The sequence below is a fragment of the Maniola jurtina genome, chromosome W (assembly GCF_905333055.1).
Source record: "Maniola jurtina chromosome W, ilManJurt1.1, whole genome shotgun sequence".
Classification (NCBI taxonomy): domain Eukaryota; kingdom Metazoa; phylum Arthropoda; class Insecta; order Lepidoptera; family Nymphalidae; genus Maniola; species Maniola jurtina.
This window is the reverse complement of record NC_060057.1, coordinates 5,228,920-5,246,231: the sequence shown is the minus strand read 5'-3', so window position 1 is coordinate 5,246,231 and position 17,312 is coordinate 5,228,920. Positions and strand designations below refer to the sequence as shown.

Here is a 17,312-nt window from a genome sequence, read left to right as displayed (position 1 = left end):
AAAATGCCATAAGCCTATGTTGTCGTATTAGTATACAAAGTGCGAAAAACTAAATTAAATTTGAATTTCGCAGGCAGAACCGTCTCATGCCCCTTAGTTCTAAAATCACATTGTTTGGAGCTGGTGCCAATTAGCCGCATGAACCGTCTACTCTTCAAACCTATTGTTTGTGACTCCACATTGGCACCGACTAACCCGGTGCGGAATAGCCCGGGTGTGCAGGGCCTCCCTCAACCTCATACCCCGATAGATAGGATAGAACTTACTGAAATTCCAGTTAAATCTTCAAATGCCATATCTAATTTATATGGCCCTTTAGCTCGATACAACTTACAGTCCTCACTAGTGTCCAGGCATATCATGCAGAACTGAAAAAAATAGCATGTACTTGCAGATGTTGGCATTATGTAAAAAAATCGGTCAAGTGCGAGTTGGACTTGCACATGAAGAAAACTCTAGATACTGTCATATGTTGCATCATCACTTGTCTGGAAGTGTGATTGCAGCAAAGTACTGATTTATAGATTAAAAGAATAGTAATGAAAGATGTACCAGAGGTGTAGATGGCCCTACACTCCCTGACACTGTCTGTGTCCTTCTAGTTGCACCAAACTCCATTTTACCACGATTTTTGGTTTAGCGATCAGTCTCAACTGATTTTTGTAGCAAAGTTGTCTCTTCAGGCTCTTCTATGATATACACAGTTCAGTAGGTAGGTAGTGGGTACTTAGCCTGGAGCTTAGCTTTGAAGCCTGTAATGTGCAAAGTCTAACTTAAGATGTTGTTAAATAGCTTGCTTTTAACCAATATTATACAAAAATCATACTGGTAACCAGAGGCGGTCTTAGCCATTGCGAGGCTCCGGGCGGCAGGTCTTGCGAGGCCCTAGTTTGTTCTTCGTGAAAAGTATGTGATGCGAAAGTAGGTCTGTTTGTTTGTTTAGGTATTTTTCATGTTTGAGGAGAAATGCTAAAGTTATACAAATAAATAGAGTTTTAAAATATTTTACATTAAAAGATTGACAAAATTAACAAATACAGAGATGATAAATATTATAATTGATATGAGTGGCTTTTCCTAAGACTAAAATCTTTGATTAAAGCGCAATAATCTAACGAATGATAAGACAAAAGATCCACGTATATTTACCTGCTTTCTTTTGATACCTCGTTTCCTTTTTGAACTACCTGACTCAATTTTTCTGCCGGCATCACGATCACGCGAACTCATTTCGTGAATCTTGTTTTGTTTCGCACAAACAGTCAGAAATAATTTTTAAGTATCACACAGTTTTTTTTACTTTTACCTTACTCAATACTTCAAATACTTTAATTTACACATTTCCAGCTCACTCAATACTAGAACGTAATCTTGGATACTTAGAATAAAACTGTAACTGGACGATTTCTGTACATTTGATATACTTTGAAAATTTTACAAATACAAATACAAATAATTTATTTCCACAAAAGATTAATAACTAAGTATGATTAAACTTACATCTTATTAAATACCTACAATCCTAAGTACCTACAACAAAGTGAACTGTAAGCATATACAATTAGTAAGATAACTTAGTTATTAAGACAATTTTGAGTGTTGCAAGATCAAGGACTGGCTATCCTAGCTAGATTTTTATATCTGTGTTAAGGATAGCCAGCCCTAATTTTAATCGCAGAAAGTATTATTATCGATATAGATCCCAAACAATTTTTTTTAGAATTTTTGTCTGTCTGTCTATCTGTCAGTCTATCATCTGTCTGTATCATGCGAAAACTACTGAACGGATTTAAATGAAAGGTGCACTGAAAGTGCTTCGGGTTAATATATAGGGTAGTTTTCATTCCAAAAAAATGAAGGATTCTTCGAGATACAGGATCAAACTTTTTATCGATTTTACTCAATAACTCCGTCAAATTTAAACCGATTTTCACAATTCTTTTTTTACAAAGGTATAGTACTGTCAGGTTGGTACCATGTAAGGTTGGTGAAGATCTGATGAACAGTTTCGGAAATAGAGGCTGGAACTCCTAAACGGGTAACAGCATAACGATCGCGATCAGTATAATAGCTTAGTAGAAAGTAGACTCTTAGTCATAACTAGTTGACCCGCCCCGGCTTCGCACGGGGAGTCTACCTGTTCCATAATACCACCCATATTTTGTCTATGGAATAGATAGGCTCCCTGTGCGAAGCTGGGGCCGGTCAACTAGTATTCAATAAAATTGAAAGATATGTAGCGAGCGCAACTTTTTTGTTTAATACAGATAAAAAAGAGAAATATAAACGAGCTCAGCCATAACAAAATTTTATGTTTCAAAGCACCTCACTCTACTTTTCTCATATTTTTTATCCCGGAAAGACAAAGAGTTCCTAGGGGGATTTTCAAAAACTTACCATGTGGATTAAGTTCCGGGTATCAAATAATATACAATAAAAGCGCGAGCGAAGCGAGCGCGAAATTTTTGATATATTATTTACAAAAAAAACCATATTAATATTAGCCAAAGTCCTTTTCAGGGCCCATCTTCTTAGCTAAAATTTGGTATAATTCAGAGATAGCTTGCGCACAGATACTTTATCCCGAGTTTCCACGACGTTTTTTAAAACCCGAATCGATGGGAACGAAGTTTCGGGCATCAATTAATACAATATAAAAGCGCGAGCGAAGCGAGCGCAAAATTTTCGATATATTTAAATAAGAGAATGGTAAATTCGAGCCTTCAGGTCCAAAATATTGAATTCCTACAACGATGAATTCTTATAATGTTGAATTTGTTGTGTGAATGTTGAAATATTTGATTTATCGTGCAAAATGTCAGAAAAAATACCCGAGTTTGGAACCCTCGCCTCGGTGCGCGAGTCCGACTCACAATTGGCCGGTTTTTTTTTGTGAATTACGTATAAGCATATGCGAATTAAAAGCTTACTTTTAAGATTCAACATTTAATTTTGGGAATTCAAATTCAACATTTTGCGAATCCAACATTTTGGGATTTAACATTTAGCAACTCCGAAATTCAACATTTTGCAAATTCAACATTTTACGAATTCAACATTTTAAGCCTGAAGGAATTCGAGAATTAGTCTATTTTAAGCTTTCTTTGTCTGGGAGTTTGAACCCCCAAAACCTTACCAGTAACAATTTTGTAACTCATACTACAAGCAAAATAATTCTAAGGTGACAAGAATTGACGAACGAAATAAAATACGGGGATTGCCCGAGCAATGAATTAGTTAACTAACTTTATTTTAATTTACCGTTATTTAATAACCTTAATAAGTAATTAAAGATCAGAATCAAAAGTTTTAATTAAAAAATATGTTTAAAAAATGTATATTTTTTATAATTTGCTTGGGTTGTTGCGCGAGGCCCCTGCAAGAGCGAGGCCCCGGGCGATTGCCCCGTTCGCCACCCCCTAAGACCGCCACTGCTGGTAACAGGTCACCATTTTTTGAAGCATGCTTGAAGGTGTCAAAAGGTGCATAGTAAACCCATAGACTTACGAATTTTTCGTTACGCTCTAAACCTATGAGTAAACCCACAAGTAAACCCGGCGCCAATAGTGTTTTGTTGATAGCATACTATTTAGCTGATTCCTAACTCAGTCCTCTATAATACCACATTAGACTGGAAAATTGGAAATTATTGTCCAAAATCTTGAATATTTTTCTGCTACTGTCAATAAGTTATTCTTCACCACATGTTTACCACGGGCCAGAAAAGGAACTTCCTTCTTCAATCTTCTTTCAGTTTTCGGTTTTCATGGCCAATGAAACGCAGTGATTACATACTCTTTGGCCAATAAACAGTTCATTCTCGGCATAAGCAAACATGAAAAACCATGAAAAACCATTGAAAAACACATGAAAAACATCTTAACACTGACATAGAATAGAATAGCAGTTTTTTTTTCTCGTCTGGCTTTACTCAGATTACCCAATGTCAAGTTTGTAGTTATTTACCAAAGAGAATATAATTACTACGTTGTTATTTACAAGGGAAACTATATTTAAAGTATGGACTTCCTCTGTGACGGCGCTCACGGACATACGCGCGGCGCCCTTTTATAGCGCTTCCCAGTCAGTTCTACTACCAATAAACACCAGCAGCACACAAAAATCGCCCACTTCTAACAAACAAACACTCCAAAAAGGCACCGCATGCGCGCCAGCAAACGCCAGCACAGACGAAGTCCCGAACCAAACCTATTACATCAAAGAGTATTGTAATCAAGAATGACCAAAGAGCATGTAATAGACAGAGACATGCTACCTAAACAAGATTGTGCACTGAGACACCAAAAACGAGCCTATTGAGATAGCGCTAAATTGGATTGTGTCCCTTTCTATTAGGGTGACAACACGATTTGATAATGTAAGACATTTGACGGATTATATGAGAATAGGAGAGGATGAATCATCATGATAACCCATCGCCGCCCACTACTGAGCACGGGTCTCTTCTCAGAATGATAAAGGTTTAGGCCATAGTCTGCCGCGCTGTAGTTATAAAAGTAGAGAAATTCAATTTTTTTTTGTTCTGCGAAAAAGTACCAGTCATGTTAAGTATGGGTACCTATAATATAGGTAAGTAAAATTATTTTGTATAATCTGGTGCATGTGTTTAGGTCCTAAACAGTTTTAGGAAGTTCGTAAGCAAGGCATACTTTTGGGAAAATTGATGGTACAGCGTTTCTTTATAAAAAAAATTCAGTGCACACGAAGCCGTAGCAAAATCTTCCGCTTTAAAATGCATTCCGCAAACTGCCGAATATTTGGTGATATTTCCTGGAACGACAGCGATCCATTTTTGCCTTAAGTCTTCATTTTTGAGAAATCTATCGATAAACAGAAAAAAACACTTCCATTAAACAATCAAATTATGGTTACCTTACTACTTCTGTATAGTATAGTACAGAATGTTCGCCATATTGTTTTGCTTGACACCCAGTGTTGTCATCCTATTAATTTAAAAAAATATTTATAATACTTTTTAAACTAAATGATATTTTAATGACATTATAAAATAAAGATAACGGTGTGAAAATTACTGCGAAAACAAAAGAAAGTAATCTTGTTGTTTAAAATTAAATAAACAATGAATAAGAACTTTGTGAGCTACATCATAATTCGTACCATAGAAAATATTTTTTTATGCTTGCAATCTATTAGACAGTGACACACTCCAATTTATAGACCTCTCGCTCGGCTCGTTTTTCCGCTTAGCATAATTGTATTAGAAATTGGATTTTATGCTAACGCAATAGAATTTATTTTTGCAGGGAATTAAAGCTGAAGTGCACAATCATGTGTAGGTAGCACGTCTCTGGTAATAGAATGACAATGACAGGGGGGTGTAGTTGACAGTTGTCTTGGATAATACCTACCTACTAGTGCTATCTCTATGACAGTTGTAGAACAAAGGCTGCCAGCCGTTCAAATCTCCTCAATTTTCGGGAATATGTTGAAAATGTCAATGTTGAAAATCGAGTAAGTTACATTAGTTATTTTAACTGAATCAGAAATCTGAAAAGCAATCCCTGTTTTCACATAGGGAAAAAATAATGAAAATCATTTCTAGGCCATGGAGTTGCAACCTATCTTGTTCACTTAAATACGTACTTATCTCATGCTAAATATAGCTATAAGATGCAGACACAACTATGCTGTATTTATTATCATGATATATCGTGAAGTTATGTAATGATTATTTAAAAAGAAACAGTGAAATTGAGATTTTTTAATTAGCAATACTAAATAGAGAAAATCATTGCAAAACAATTAACTTCAATTTGATTATGTCCATCTCTACAAGTTACATTATAAGTAATTTTCTCTGTTGTTTTCAGTATTTACTACCATAGTAGGTAGTACTATTTATCTAATCTTAGGAGTTCATTTATCTAATATGGACTGAAATACCTTAACTAATAAAATGAAGTGTTGTGTGCCTTCTTGTACTAATGGCTTAAAAGCAGACTCGAAAAACACTCAAAAAGTTACCTTTCACAAGTAAGTGCTGTAGACAAATTTGAAGGCAAATAATAATCAGATAATCTTTTTCTTATCTTCATACATTTAAAACTATACCATGCAGACAACATACAACCTAAACTGGTGGATCATAGATGTAAAAACCGTCACCCATGAATATTTGCGGCACCAGAAGAATCGAGTACTGAGTCTTCAAGAATTTGTTTGCCCATTGAAACAGTTGTTAAAATTGATCCAATGGAAGGAGTTGGTAGCTACTGGGGAGCTCCGGACAACCATCCGTATAAACTTTTACTTATACAATATTTTAAGAATTAAGGGGGTGCGGTGCGTATGTCGGCGAGCGCCGGCACAGACGGGGTCCATACTTGTATAGTTTAAACTAACTTGTTACAAATAACTACAAACTTGACATTGGCTAATCTTTGTAAAGCCAGACGATAAAAAGACACGCACAACAGACGGAAATGTTTAAATGCAGAAACCAGCCCAGAGGGAAGTAGAAGAGCCCCATGTAGAGTGGGAAAGGTCAGGAAGAAGACGATGAATTATACTTTGAATTTCAGGGTTCCAAAAGAGAAATACTGTCGAGTAGCCTGGTTCGCAGCCCTAGGCATAGAAGAGAGTGAACTACCTGGAATCCCCAGTGGTATGCTCCCTACATTTCAAAGACTCCAACTTCTATAACGGCAAGAATGGTTCGAAGATAGTGCAAAAGGGGGCTGTGCCCTTTGTACAGGTAAATTCAGCTATTCATAACTATATGATGCCCGCAGCTTCGCCCGCGTGGATTGGTCAGGTCTTGCAGCATCAGGATTGAGGAGTTAGAATCCAAATTTTTTATGGAACAATGTTGCAAAGTTCCTCTATTGACAAAAAAAAAATACTACGCAAATCGGTTCAGAAATCTCTGAGACACCAGTGTACATAGGTACAAAAACACTCCTCCATTTTTTAAGTCGGTTAAAAAGTAGCCTATGTTACTCTTTGGTTAATCCTCTACTTGTCTATGAAAGTCCTGTCAAAATAGGTTCAGCCATTCCGAAGATTAGCCTGTTTAAATAGACAGACACTTCATTTTTATTTCTTAGTATAGAATATAGATTAGTATAGATGGAGAAAGTTGAATTTGGCAAGAAGTTGATCTATTCTTGCATCTCAAGTGAATCATCAGTAAAATATATATCACTAACCATTGGAAATGTACTCTGGACTATGTAAAAAAACCAGTGATATACAAACTATCAGTTTGTAGTGATGTGAATTTATATATCAGGTATTTTAAGCCAAATATGTATGTTAGTTTTAGGTATTATAAGTTTCCAATACTAAATATGTTGGTTCAGCTTATTGAAAAACACTGTACAGGTCTTTTAAAAAAATAATTTAAACCCCTGTTTGCTTGTGACTAAAATAAAAATGAAACTAAAATTAATTTGAAAAAGAAATTTTGTAGTATTTATTTATTTTACTTTAAACAGCGTGTAATATTATATGTACAGGATGTACGAGTGGAGGGTCTGCCTCGGCAGACGTCGCTGGCTGGGTTGCGGTTGTTTGCTTCGGCCGTTCCCGTGACCCAGTCGCCAGGCGACGCGCAGTAGCGCCGCTGGGGTTTAGTGGGTATTCCGGTCGCCTCTCGGCCGGCGAGTCCCCCATACCCTCCCTCCGGGGGGGATGCGTAAATGCATTCCCCAGCGTCAACAAAAAAAAAAAAAAAAAAGGATGTATGAGTCACACAATATAGGCCGATTTTAGGCATTCTCTTTTACCCAAATGCTACAGTTGTTGTTGGCACTTGCATGAAGGCAAACCACCACCAGTCACATCACAGTACTATTGTTTCAGGTGTGTATGATATGCCTGGATACAAATTGTAAACTTTACCCACTGAGCAAGTATAACCTGGAGCAAGCGTATGAAATATTGACAGGTCTTCAAGTAAGTTGTTTTAAATTTTTTATTTAGATACAAGTTAGCCCTTGACTGCACTCTCACCTGGTGGTAAGTGATAGTCTAAGATGGAACGGGCTAACCTCACATGGGTCTGGCAGTTTTTATTAAACCCATACTCCTTTAATTTCTACACAGCATCATACCAGAAAGCTAAATCGCTTGGCTGGGAATGTGTTCGGAGCGAAGTCTATACAAAGTAATGAAGTCCTGCTGATACAATTTAATGTCAATGTATTAAGTACTCACCTATGGTGCTGAAATGTGGACACTGACAAATGGCCTTGTTCACAAATTCTTTATTCTTTATTTATTTGAAAAATATAATGATATTACAACATGAAGCCCCGTCAGGGCGCTGCAAAGTAATTACATATAAATAAAATGTCACGTTTATAAAAATAAAAAAATTAAAATTAAAAAATGTTATGGAAATTCCTAACTATTATGTCCTATTAATTATATTATTAGTTAATCTTAAAAAAGTATCAATAATTTTTTTATAACTATATCGTGTTATTGAGGTCTATTCGTTCAAAAATTCTTTCACACTGTAGAAACATTTTTGTACTAGCCATTTCTTTAGCCTTCTTCCAAATATTGTATCCTTAGTTTCGTCTGTTATAATTCTTGGCAGTTTATTAAATATTATTACATAGTAAGGGCTGGTTTGGGCTATTTATTCAAAGTTATATTCAAAGTTGCTCAGTGACCTATGGAGAGGGCTATGTTAGGAGTTTCCCTGAGGAATAAGATCTGAAATGAAGAGATCCGCAGGAGAACCAAGGTCACTGACATAGCCCAAACTATTAGCAAGCTGCAGTGGCAGTGGGCAGGCCATGTCTGTCGTAGAGGCGATGGCCGTTGGAGCCGGAAAGTGTGGGACGCCCTCCAGCACGATGGACCGACGATATAAAGCGGCTGGCGGGAAGTGGCTGGATGGGGAAGGCTGAGGACCGGGTGTGGTGGCGCTCTTTAGGGAAGGCCTATGTCCAACAGTGGACGTCCACAGGCTGATGATGATGGTATTATGTAACATGTTGGTTGTGTTCCAGTTGCAACAAACGGTGCCGTATTTGACACCGGCAGCCTGCTCGGAGTGTGCTCAGCGCCTCACCAACTGCAGCCAGTTCCGACACAAGAGTCTGAGAGCACATGTGCTGTTATTTGAGCTATTTAAACAGCACGAAGTGGTAACTATCACACTAATATTATAAAGGAGAAAGTTTGTATGTGTGTGTGTGTGTGTGTGTGTATGTTTGTTACTCCTTCACGCAAAAACTACTGGACGGATTGGGCTGAAATTTAGAATGGAAATAGATTATACCCTGGATTAGCACATAGGCTACTTTTTATCCCGGAAAATCAAAGAGTTCCCACGGGAATTTTAAAAAACCTACATCCACCCGAACGAAGTCGCGGGTATCAGCTAGTACAACTATACATGATAGATTCTTTGCGTCTATAGGAAACTTATCTATAAAAGATTGATTACTAGCTGATGCCCGCCACTTCGTCCGCGGGGATGTACAATTTACAAAATCCCGCGAGACCTCTTTGATTTTCCGGAATAAAAAGTAGCCTATGTGTTAATCCAGGGTATAATCTATCCTCATTCCAAATTCAGCCAAATCTGTCCTGTAGTTTTTGCGTGATTGAGTAACAAACAACTAAACATCCACACTTTCACATTTATAATATTTGTAAGATTAGTAATTTTCAATGCAAATAGTCAATCTTTCTATAATCTTAGTAAGTTAAGTCTTAATAAGTTACTTAGCAACATTGTTTTGTGTTAAAACTAATAGTCTTTTTTACCCGACTGTGGTAAAGCCAAAAGGAAGCTTTATGATTTTAGCAGTCTATGTATGTATGTATGTACCTGTGTATGTGTGTATGTTTGTATCCAGATTCTGTGAGTTCCACCGATTTTGATGAATGAGGTGTCAATTGATTCATCTTATAAGTCCGGGTGACATAGGCTACATTTTATACTAACAGATGTTACATGAAAATAAGTGGGGAATCTCCAAAATTTTTTTTTCTATTGTATCGTGTGGGGTGTCAAATGAAAGAGGAGAAAATTCTGAGTTCATAAATATAAATGTACTGCAACATTAAAATATACCAAGAGACAGAAAAACAATTTTACTTTAATATTTCAGCGTTTATTAAGACGATCGCAGTCTGGTTTTAGTTTTCAGCTTTATCTTGTTGGTAAAACAATGTTGCTAAGTAAACTTATACAGGACATTACAGAAAGATTGATTAATTTCAGCCAGTAACAGTTTAGTATTTATTGTAAGGGTTTACTTTTTTCAGTTAACAGTACCAAAAATAAGAACTATAAGTCGACACGACCAAGGACTGGCGTCTAAAATAACACAAAAGTTTTTCAAACCCAACCATTGTGACCTAAATGTTGTCGACAGTTCATCCGTAGAAATAGAAATAGACAACGTAGAGACAAAATCCATAGTCAAGGTAGAAAAACAAGATGAAATAGTATTTGCTTTTGAACGTAAAGAAAACGATAGTTTTACAGAACTAGCAGTCCACGGTATCAAAAATGATTTGAATGAAGACATTGATATTGATGTAGATATTTTGAACGATGACAACAATGTAGATTTTTTGAACAATGACACTGATGATGACGGATTTTTGGATGAAAATTTGACTGCTTTGAATGATAAAGAACTAAATGTCAGTAATTTGGCAGGTGTTGGGGTTGAATCTGTTACCAAAGTTGAAACTGATAAAGGTATTAATGAGAATGTACCAAAAACAGTCGTTAATAACATTAAAAAGACAAGAAAAGTTAATCCGGTTGGAACTAAGACTGTTCGTAAGAGAACCCGGGCTGTTAAAAGAAACGTTACAAAAAAAGTTGACGAATCTAAACCTAAAAGAGCATCGAGGTCCAAAAAATCTGGTGCTCCAAAATTAGTAAGAAATGCCAGAAACAAATTGAGTATATTTGATACAACTCAATTGACACTTGAAGAGCAGAAATCAACAAGAGGAAGGAATCTAGTAACTATAAGAATTCTGGTTTTCAGTGCGATGTATGCTATAAGGGGTTTATTACTGAAATTACTTATACTCGACATATGAAGAAGCATACCAAGGTAAGCAAGACACTGTACTATGCGGGTTTTAGGGTTTCTAAGGGACTTATTAATAAGCCTCCGCGGTCCGTCTGTCTGTCTGTCAGCGGGCTGTATCTTGTGAACTGTAATAGGTAGAGAGTTGAAATTTAAATACAGAATAATAATAATAATAATAATATTAATAATATATTGATACTTATACATACATGGGTTACATAGCAAGATTGAGATTCCTACCTTCTGCACTAGGAAATACCTGTATTGCAGAAGGTGGGAGTACAAAGTTTAAAGTTTTCTTAATTAATTTCTAATATTCAAACTAGGCTAACATTATAACTATCATTAACAACACTATAATTATTATATTATAGGATTAATAACATTAGGCTAACTTAACTAGGCTAAAATTATAGATGACTGTGTTTGTGTGTCTGTGTGTGTGTGCACTTGTGTTTGTTTGTGTGGGCGTGTATACGTTTAATACGTGAATGTGTATACGTTTTTTGTTAATCATTAGTGAACCTAATTAAGCTGTGGTTCGTTGTGTGTAAAGTAACGTTATTCCTTTACTTGTGCTATAAGACCTACCTACCTGCCTTTCAAGATTCTAGGTCAACGGGAAGTACCCTATAGGTTTTCTTGACAGACACGACGGACGGGCGGACAGACAGATAGACAGACAGTCAACAAAGTGATCCTATAAGTGTTCCGTTTTTCCTTTTGAGGTACGATACAAGATACAAGATTTTTATTTGCAGAAACATTTTTTGTTTACAGTTAGGTGTTATTAAATACATAGTAGAAATGTTTCACCTTACATAATCAGGCATGCAAAATTTGTACAAGGTCATTCATATTTAAGTTACAGAGTCATTCATATTAAAGATTCATTTATTTAAACTATTCTTTGAATGTCAAAAATTCATCTACTGTGTAGAAGCACCTTTCTATTAGCCACCGTTTAAGCCTTAATTGAAATAAGTTTAATGAAAGTTCTCTAAACGCCTTTGGTATTTTATAATAAACTATGATTGATTTTACTGCGCAGTTTTTTAATAGAATGGCACTTTTACAGCCTGGCATTCTTTTTTTGTGGGATCCCTAAGTAGAACTTTCCTTTTATCTCCTAAATTTTCAAAAAAATGCGGACCCTAAATAGAGTATTTGGAATGTTGGCAGGCGTTCGGCACGCTGGAGTGCCCGGTGTGCAAGCAGTACTGGGGCGACAAGTACGCGCTGCACAAGCACAGCAAGTCGCACGCGACGCGCTACACGTGCACGCTGTGCGGCTACACCACCATGACCAAGTGAGTTCCCGCTTAGCTCACAGGGTACGTAGTACTACCATAGTAAAAAAACCGGCCAAGTGCGAGTCAGACTCGCGCGCTGAGGGTTCCGTACTCGGGTATTTTTTCCAACATTTTGCATGATAAATCAAAAACTATAATGTACATAATAGTTTTAGTATTATGTACATAATAGTACATAATAGTACATATGTACATAAAAATCTATTTTAGGATGTACAGGTAAATCCCTTTCATATGATACCCCACTTGGTATAGCTATCTTACTTTAAAAATTGAGACACATTTAATTTTTTTTAAATGATGTAACCACAAATTCGCGGTTTTAAGATTTATTCCTGTACTTGTGCTATAAGACCTACCTACCTGCCAAATTTCATGATTTAAGGTCAACGGGAAGTACCCTATAGGTTTCTTGACAGACAGACAGACTACCAAGTGATCCTATCAGGGTTCCGTTTTTCCTTTTGAGGTACGGAACCCTAAAAAAAACATTTCTTTCACGGTGGTACGGAATCCTTCGTGTCCGACTCACACTTTACTGGTTTTTAGATTTTTTTTCAACACGTACATCTAGCATTACAGGATAGTTCCTATAGATTCAAATGAACTTTTTACAAGTGCTTTTGAATTGTCAAAATAATCTACCACTGGTTCGGAATGCCGTTCCTACCGCAAAGAACCAGCAAGAAACTCGGCGGTTGCTCTTTTCGATTGTTCAATTTACAATAATATTCCATACAAACAATTGCAGTCCCGCGTTTGCTGGAGCGAGTCAAATCCATGCTTTTTTACCATTTACAAGGTAAGCTTTTGCCAGGAGCATGCTTTTTAATGTAAATTACCAGCTGATGCCCGCGACTTCGTCCGCATGGATTTATGTTTTTCGAAATCCCGTGCGAACTCTTTGATTTCCCGGGATCAAAAGTAGCCTGTGTTAATCCAGGGTATAATCTACTTCCATTCTGAATGTCAGCCAAATCCATCCAGTACTTTTTGCGTGAAAGAGTAACAAACATACACACACACACACACACACAAACACACACACATATACACATACATACACACAAACTTTCGCTTTTATAATATTAGTGTGATTAGGTACCCTAACATGCCAATTGCCAATCTGCGCTTGGCCGGCATGGTGGTGGACAGTGTCGTAAACTGTTCTCATTCTAAGAAGAGACCAGTGCTCAGTAGTGGGCCGGCGAAGTGTTGATGGTGATGATGATTGTTGTTGCAGCGAGTCTGCGCGAATGCACGAAAACTGGCACAAGGGCACCCGGTACAAGTGTGACCACTGTGACGCTGAATTCATGTAAGTATACTATCCATACATATAATAAAATTGTAGAAAAGTGGTGTCTGTACAATGGAAATATATAAAAAAAGTAGCAGGGGTTGTTATTATATCGATGCCGAACCCGAAATTGTAATTAATTTTTTTTTGTCTGTTTGTCTGTGTGTTTGTGCACGCTAATATCAGAAACGGCTTATTCGATTTAGATACCGTTTTCACTAATATATTGTTGTAAGCTTCACTTAACGCGAAAATCAAATTTAATTTGGTTTTTCGCAATTTGTAAACTAATACGACAAAGTAGGCTTATGGTATTTTAATTGCGCCAATGGCAGTATCATCCTCACAGGTTTACATAAAAATCTTTACTTGAAAGAGTCCAGTTTAAGAAATTAGTTTAGCATCAACTATAACTCACAAATTAGTCGATACTAGAGCTAATTTCTTAAACTGGACCTTTTCAAGTAAAGATTTTTATATAAACCCCCGCTCTGGGGGGATGATACTCCCATTGCCGCAATCAAAATGCCATAAGCCTACTTTGTCGTATAAGTTTACAAATTGCGAAAAACCAAATTAAATTTGAATTTCGCGGGCAGGCCCGTCTCATGCCCCTTAACACAATCCGATGCCAGTGACCATTTGCCTTATCTTATAGTTTTAAGTTATTATTCATAAAAATCCCTTATTATAGATTTAAAACGTTCATTAGCTAAAATGCTCATTAGGCCTATTAAACGTTCCATAACTTTCTTTATTCATAAGGTTCAATAAACCTCTCACAACTAAATTCTCGCTATAGGCTAGTTTCGCTTTGTTATGTTGTCGTTCTGATGAATTCATAGACAAAATTGCAAAAAAACTGGGCTCTACACAGAAAAGTGACGCAGGTGTGACATTTGTTTTCGGTCAATTGTCTGAGTTCTGGAGGATAGTTAGGTATTATCGTTCGGAGTTTTGTTCCGATTTATTTAATTAAAAATGGAAACAGGAAGGAATTTAGAAATTAGCGTTAGATTTTATTATACTACTAGCCGATGCCCGCAACTTCGCCCGCGTGGATTTAGGTTTTTCAAAATCCCGTGGGAACTCTTTGATTTTCCGGGATAAAAAGTAGCCTATGTGCTAATCCAGGATATTATCTATCTCCATTTCAAATTTCAGCCAAATCCGTCCAGTAGTTTTTGCGTGAAGGAGTAACAAACATACACACACACACACACACACATACACACATACAAACTTTCGCCTTTATAATATTAGTGTGATTAGTGTGATATAATATTAGTGTGATATTTTAAAAAAAAACATGTATTAGGTAAAAGTATGTATTAGATACACTACCTGGACATTCATGGAATAAAATCCTTTTTTTTTTAAATTGAAAATATTACAATAAAACATAACGCTAGCCTTATCTAATTACTATACAATGCTCACTGCTTACTATACATTACTCATGCCCGTGTGAAATGGTGCCAAGAATACTGGCTGCATTTCCACGCTTGACAGCCAGGCTGATCCGTTGCGCAAAAAATTAGCCAGCCCTTTTTTTACCCAAATCCTTCTGGGTTTATGTAGTTAGGTACTGAGCTGCATCACCGCCATATTTCTTACGTTAGAAGAAATCACATACCTATGTAAAGGAATGATTACATGAAAAGAAACTTCGAATTTAAGTAGGAACTTTTAGGTACCTACTTCACGACGTCCGTCCCTAGCATCTTATGGCAGTTAAAACTTGCAACTCTATTTAATTACCACAGCTTTTCAAATCCAGAATAAATAACGTACAAATAATAATTACAATGCAATGACACTAGAATGAACCAAAACAAAATAACCTCACTTCAATCTTGCATATCAAACAAATTATCAGCTGTTAAGACAAGACGGCGGCCATGTTGTTCTTTAATAAGGGTTTATAGTAGGGTTCAGCCTGTTATAAGTTATGGAGCCGTTATTGAACACTTTTAGCACTATTGTACGTTTATGAATAATGTTTTTGAGAACTTTGCTTATAACAAGCTAATAAAGCTTCTACAATTTTTTATGAATAAGACTGTAATTAGTTTTTTTCAAACCCGCATTGTATAGCGTGCAAAACTCGGGTCAACGCCCCACCTACGACGCGGCATTGACTTCGAGTGACCTATTTACGGAACGTTCGTTGACCTCTAGCGTCAGTCAGGTGTTTTATTTGCAATATATTGTGACCTTTTAAAAAGATACAGGATTTTAAAAAAATCGTAGTTTTTTAATGGTATTTTATTAGTAATAATCATCAGTACTATCACGTGTCTTCGTTTTTGCTAGCGTTCTGGTTACACCCTGTATTTTGACTATAGTCTAAACCGTGGAATGAAGTTAGTATACCGCTTTCTCTGTTTCGTATTCCCATACAAATGACTGAGACAAAAATCTCAGTGGGTGTTAACTATTTTGAGTCACACCTACCAATCACAAACGAAACTATGTTTCGAATTGAATTTCAAATGATTTTGAAAACATCTTTGTGATTGGTTGGTATTTAAAAATGGTTATTACATTTCGAATATTTGCAGAATAGATATAAAAGTGAAATCTTTAAAAATAATAATATCACACTTAATATTATAAAGCCGAAAGTTTGTATGTGTGTGTGTGTGTATGTTTGTTACTCCTTCACGCAAAAACTACCAGCCGGATTTGGCTGAAATTTGGAATGAAGATAGATTATACCCTGGATTAGCACATAGGCTACTTTTTATCCCGGAAAATCAAAGAGTTCTCACGGGATTTTTAAAAAACTACATCCACGCGAACGAAGTCGCGGGTATCAGCTAGGTATTTTATAAACTAAAAAAACTGACATTTTCGATTGCTTATTGCTAATACGCCTTTGTGGCTTCCATTTTTCGCGCTAGCTGTAATATTGGTGCCTTGAAAAGAAGAGTGAATAGGCACCTTCTGGGCAGGCGTGCTCCACCTTTAGCTGAATCATTTCCTGCTTGGTGTGAGTAAAATATCCTATTAATGTACTACTTTGTTTTCTCTCAGAAAGTACACGTCATACATGACGCACTTGCGTGTGAAGCACCCTTCAGACCACATCTGCAATCAGTGCGGCTACTCCTACCTGAACGAGCTGGGCCTCCGCTCGCACTTGCGCAGGATTCACCGCTTGGACAAAGTCGAGGTGAGACCTTGCCGCTACAGTACTACCACTATGCCGATGTACCTGCGCAGACAGCAAGTACACGTCATACATGACGCACTTGCGTGTGAAGCACCCTTCAGACCACATCTGCAATCAGTGCGGCTACTCCTACCTGAACGAGCTGGGCCTCCGCTCGCACTTGCGCAGGATTCACCGCTTGGACAAAGTCGAGGTGAGACCTTGCCGCTACAGTACTACCACTATGCCGATGTACCTGCGCAGACAGCAAGTACACGTCATACATGACGCACTTGCGTGTGAAGCACCCTTCAGACCACATCTGCAATCAGTGCGGCTACTCCTACCTGAACGAGCTGGGCCTCCGCTCGCACTTGCGCAGGATTCACCGCTTGGACAAAGTCGAGGTGAGACCTTGCCGCTACAGTACTACCACTATGCCGATGTACCTGCGCAGACAGCAAGTACACGTCATACATGAC

At 37.1% G+C, this 17,312-nt stretch overlaps 1 protein-coding gene across 1 annotated transcript; it reads left to right on the top strand.

Moving 5' to 3' along the window:
- The first annotated feature begins 5,764 nt into the window (after positions 1 to 5,764).
- Positions 5,765 to 17,311, top strand: LOC123879836 (zinc finger protein ZFAT-like). The gene is made up of 10 exons (XM_045927730.1): positions 5,765 to 6,015; positions 6,564 to 6,736; positions 7,846 to 7,938; positions 9,006 to 9,143; positions 10,273 to 11,081; positions 12,243 to 12,370; positions 13,617 to 13,691; positions 16,713 to 17,044; positions 17,095 to 17,237; positions 17,288 to 17,311. Exons 5-10 carry the CDS (start codon positions 11,064 to 11,066, stop codon positions 17,309 to 17,311), a joined length of 720 nt encoding a protein of 239 aa, XP_045783686.1. The 5' UTR covers positions 5,765 to 6,015; positions 6,564 to 6,736; positions 7,846 to 7,938; positions 9,006 to 9,143; positions 10,273 to 11,063.
- Position 17,312: the final 1 nt, after the last annotated feature.

Excerpts from the sequence above, each read along its gene's own strand:
- LOC123879836 (XM_045927730.1), top strand. Across the intron at positions 12,371-13,616 it reads GGCTACACCACCATGACCAA|CGAGTCTGCGCGAATGCACG; the intron begins GTGAGTTCCCGC and ends TTGTTGTTGCAG. Across the intron at positions 17,238-17,287 it reads ACCGCTTGGACAAAGTCGAG|ACAGCAAGTACACGTCATAC; the intron begins GTGAGACCTTGC and ends GTACCTGCGCAG.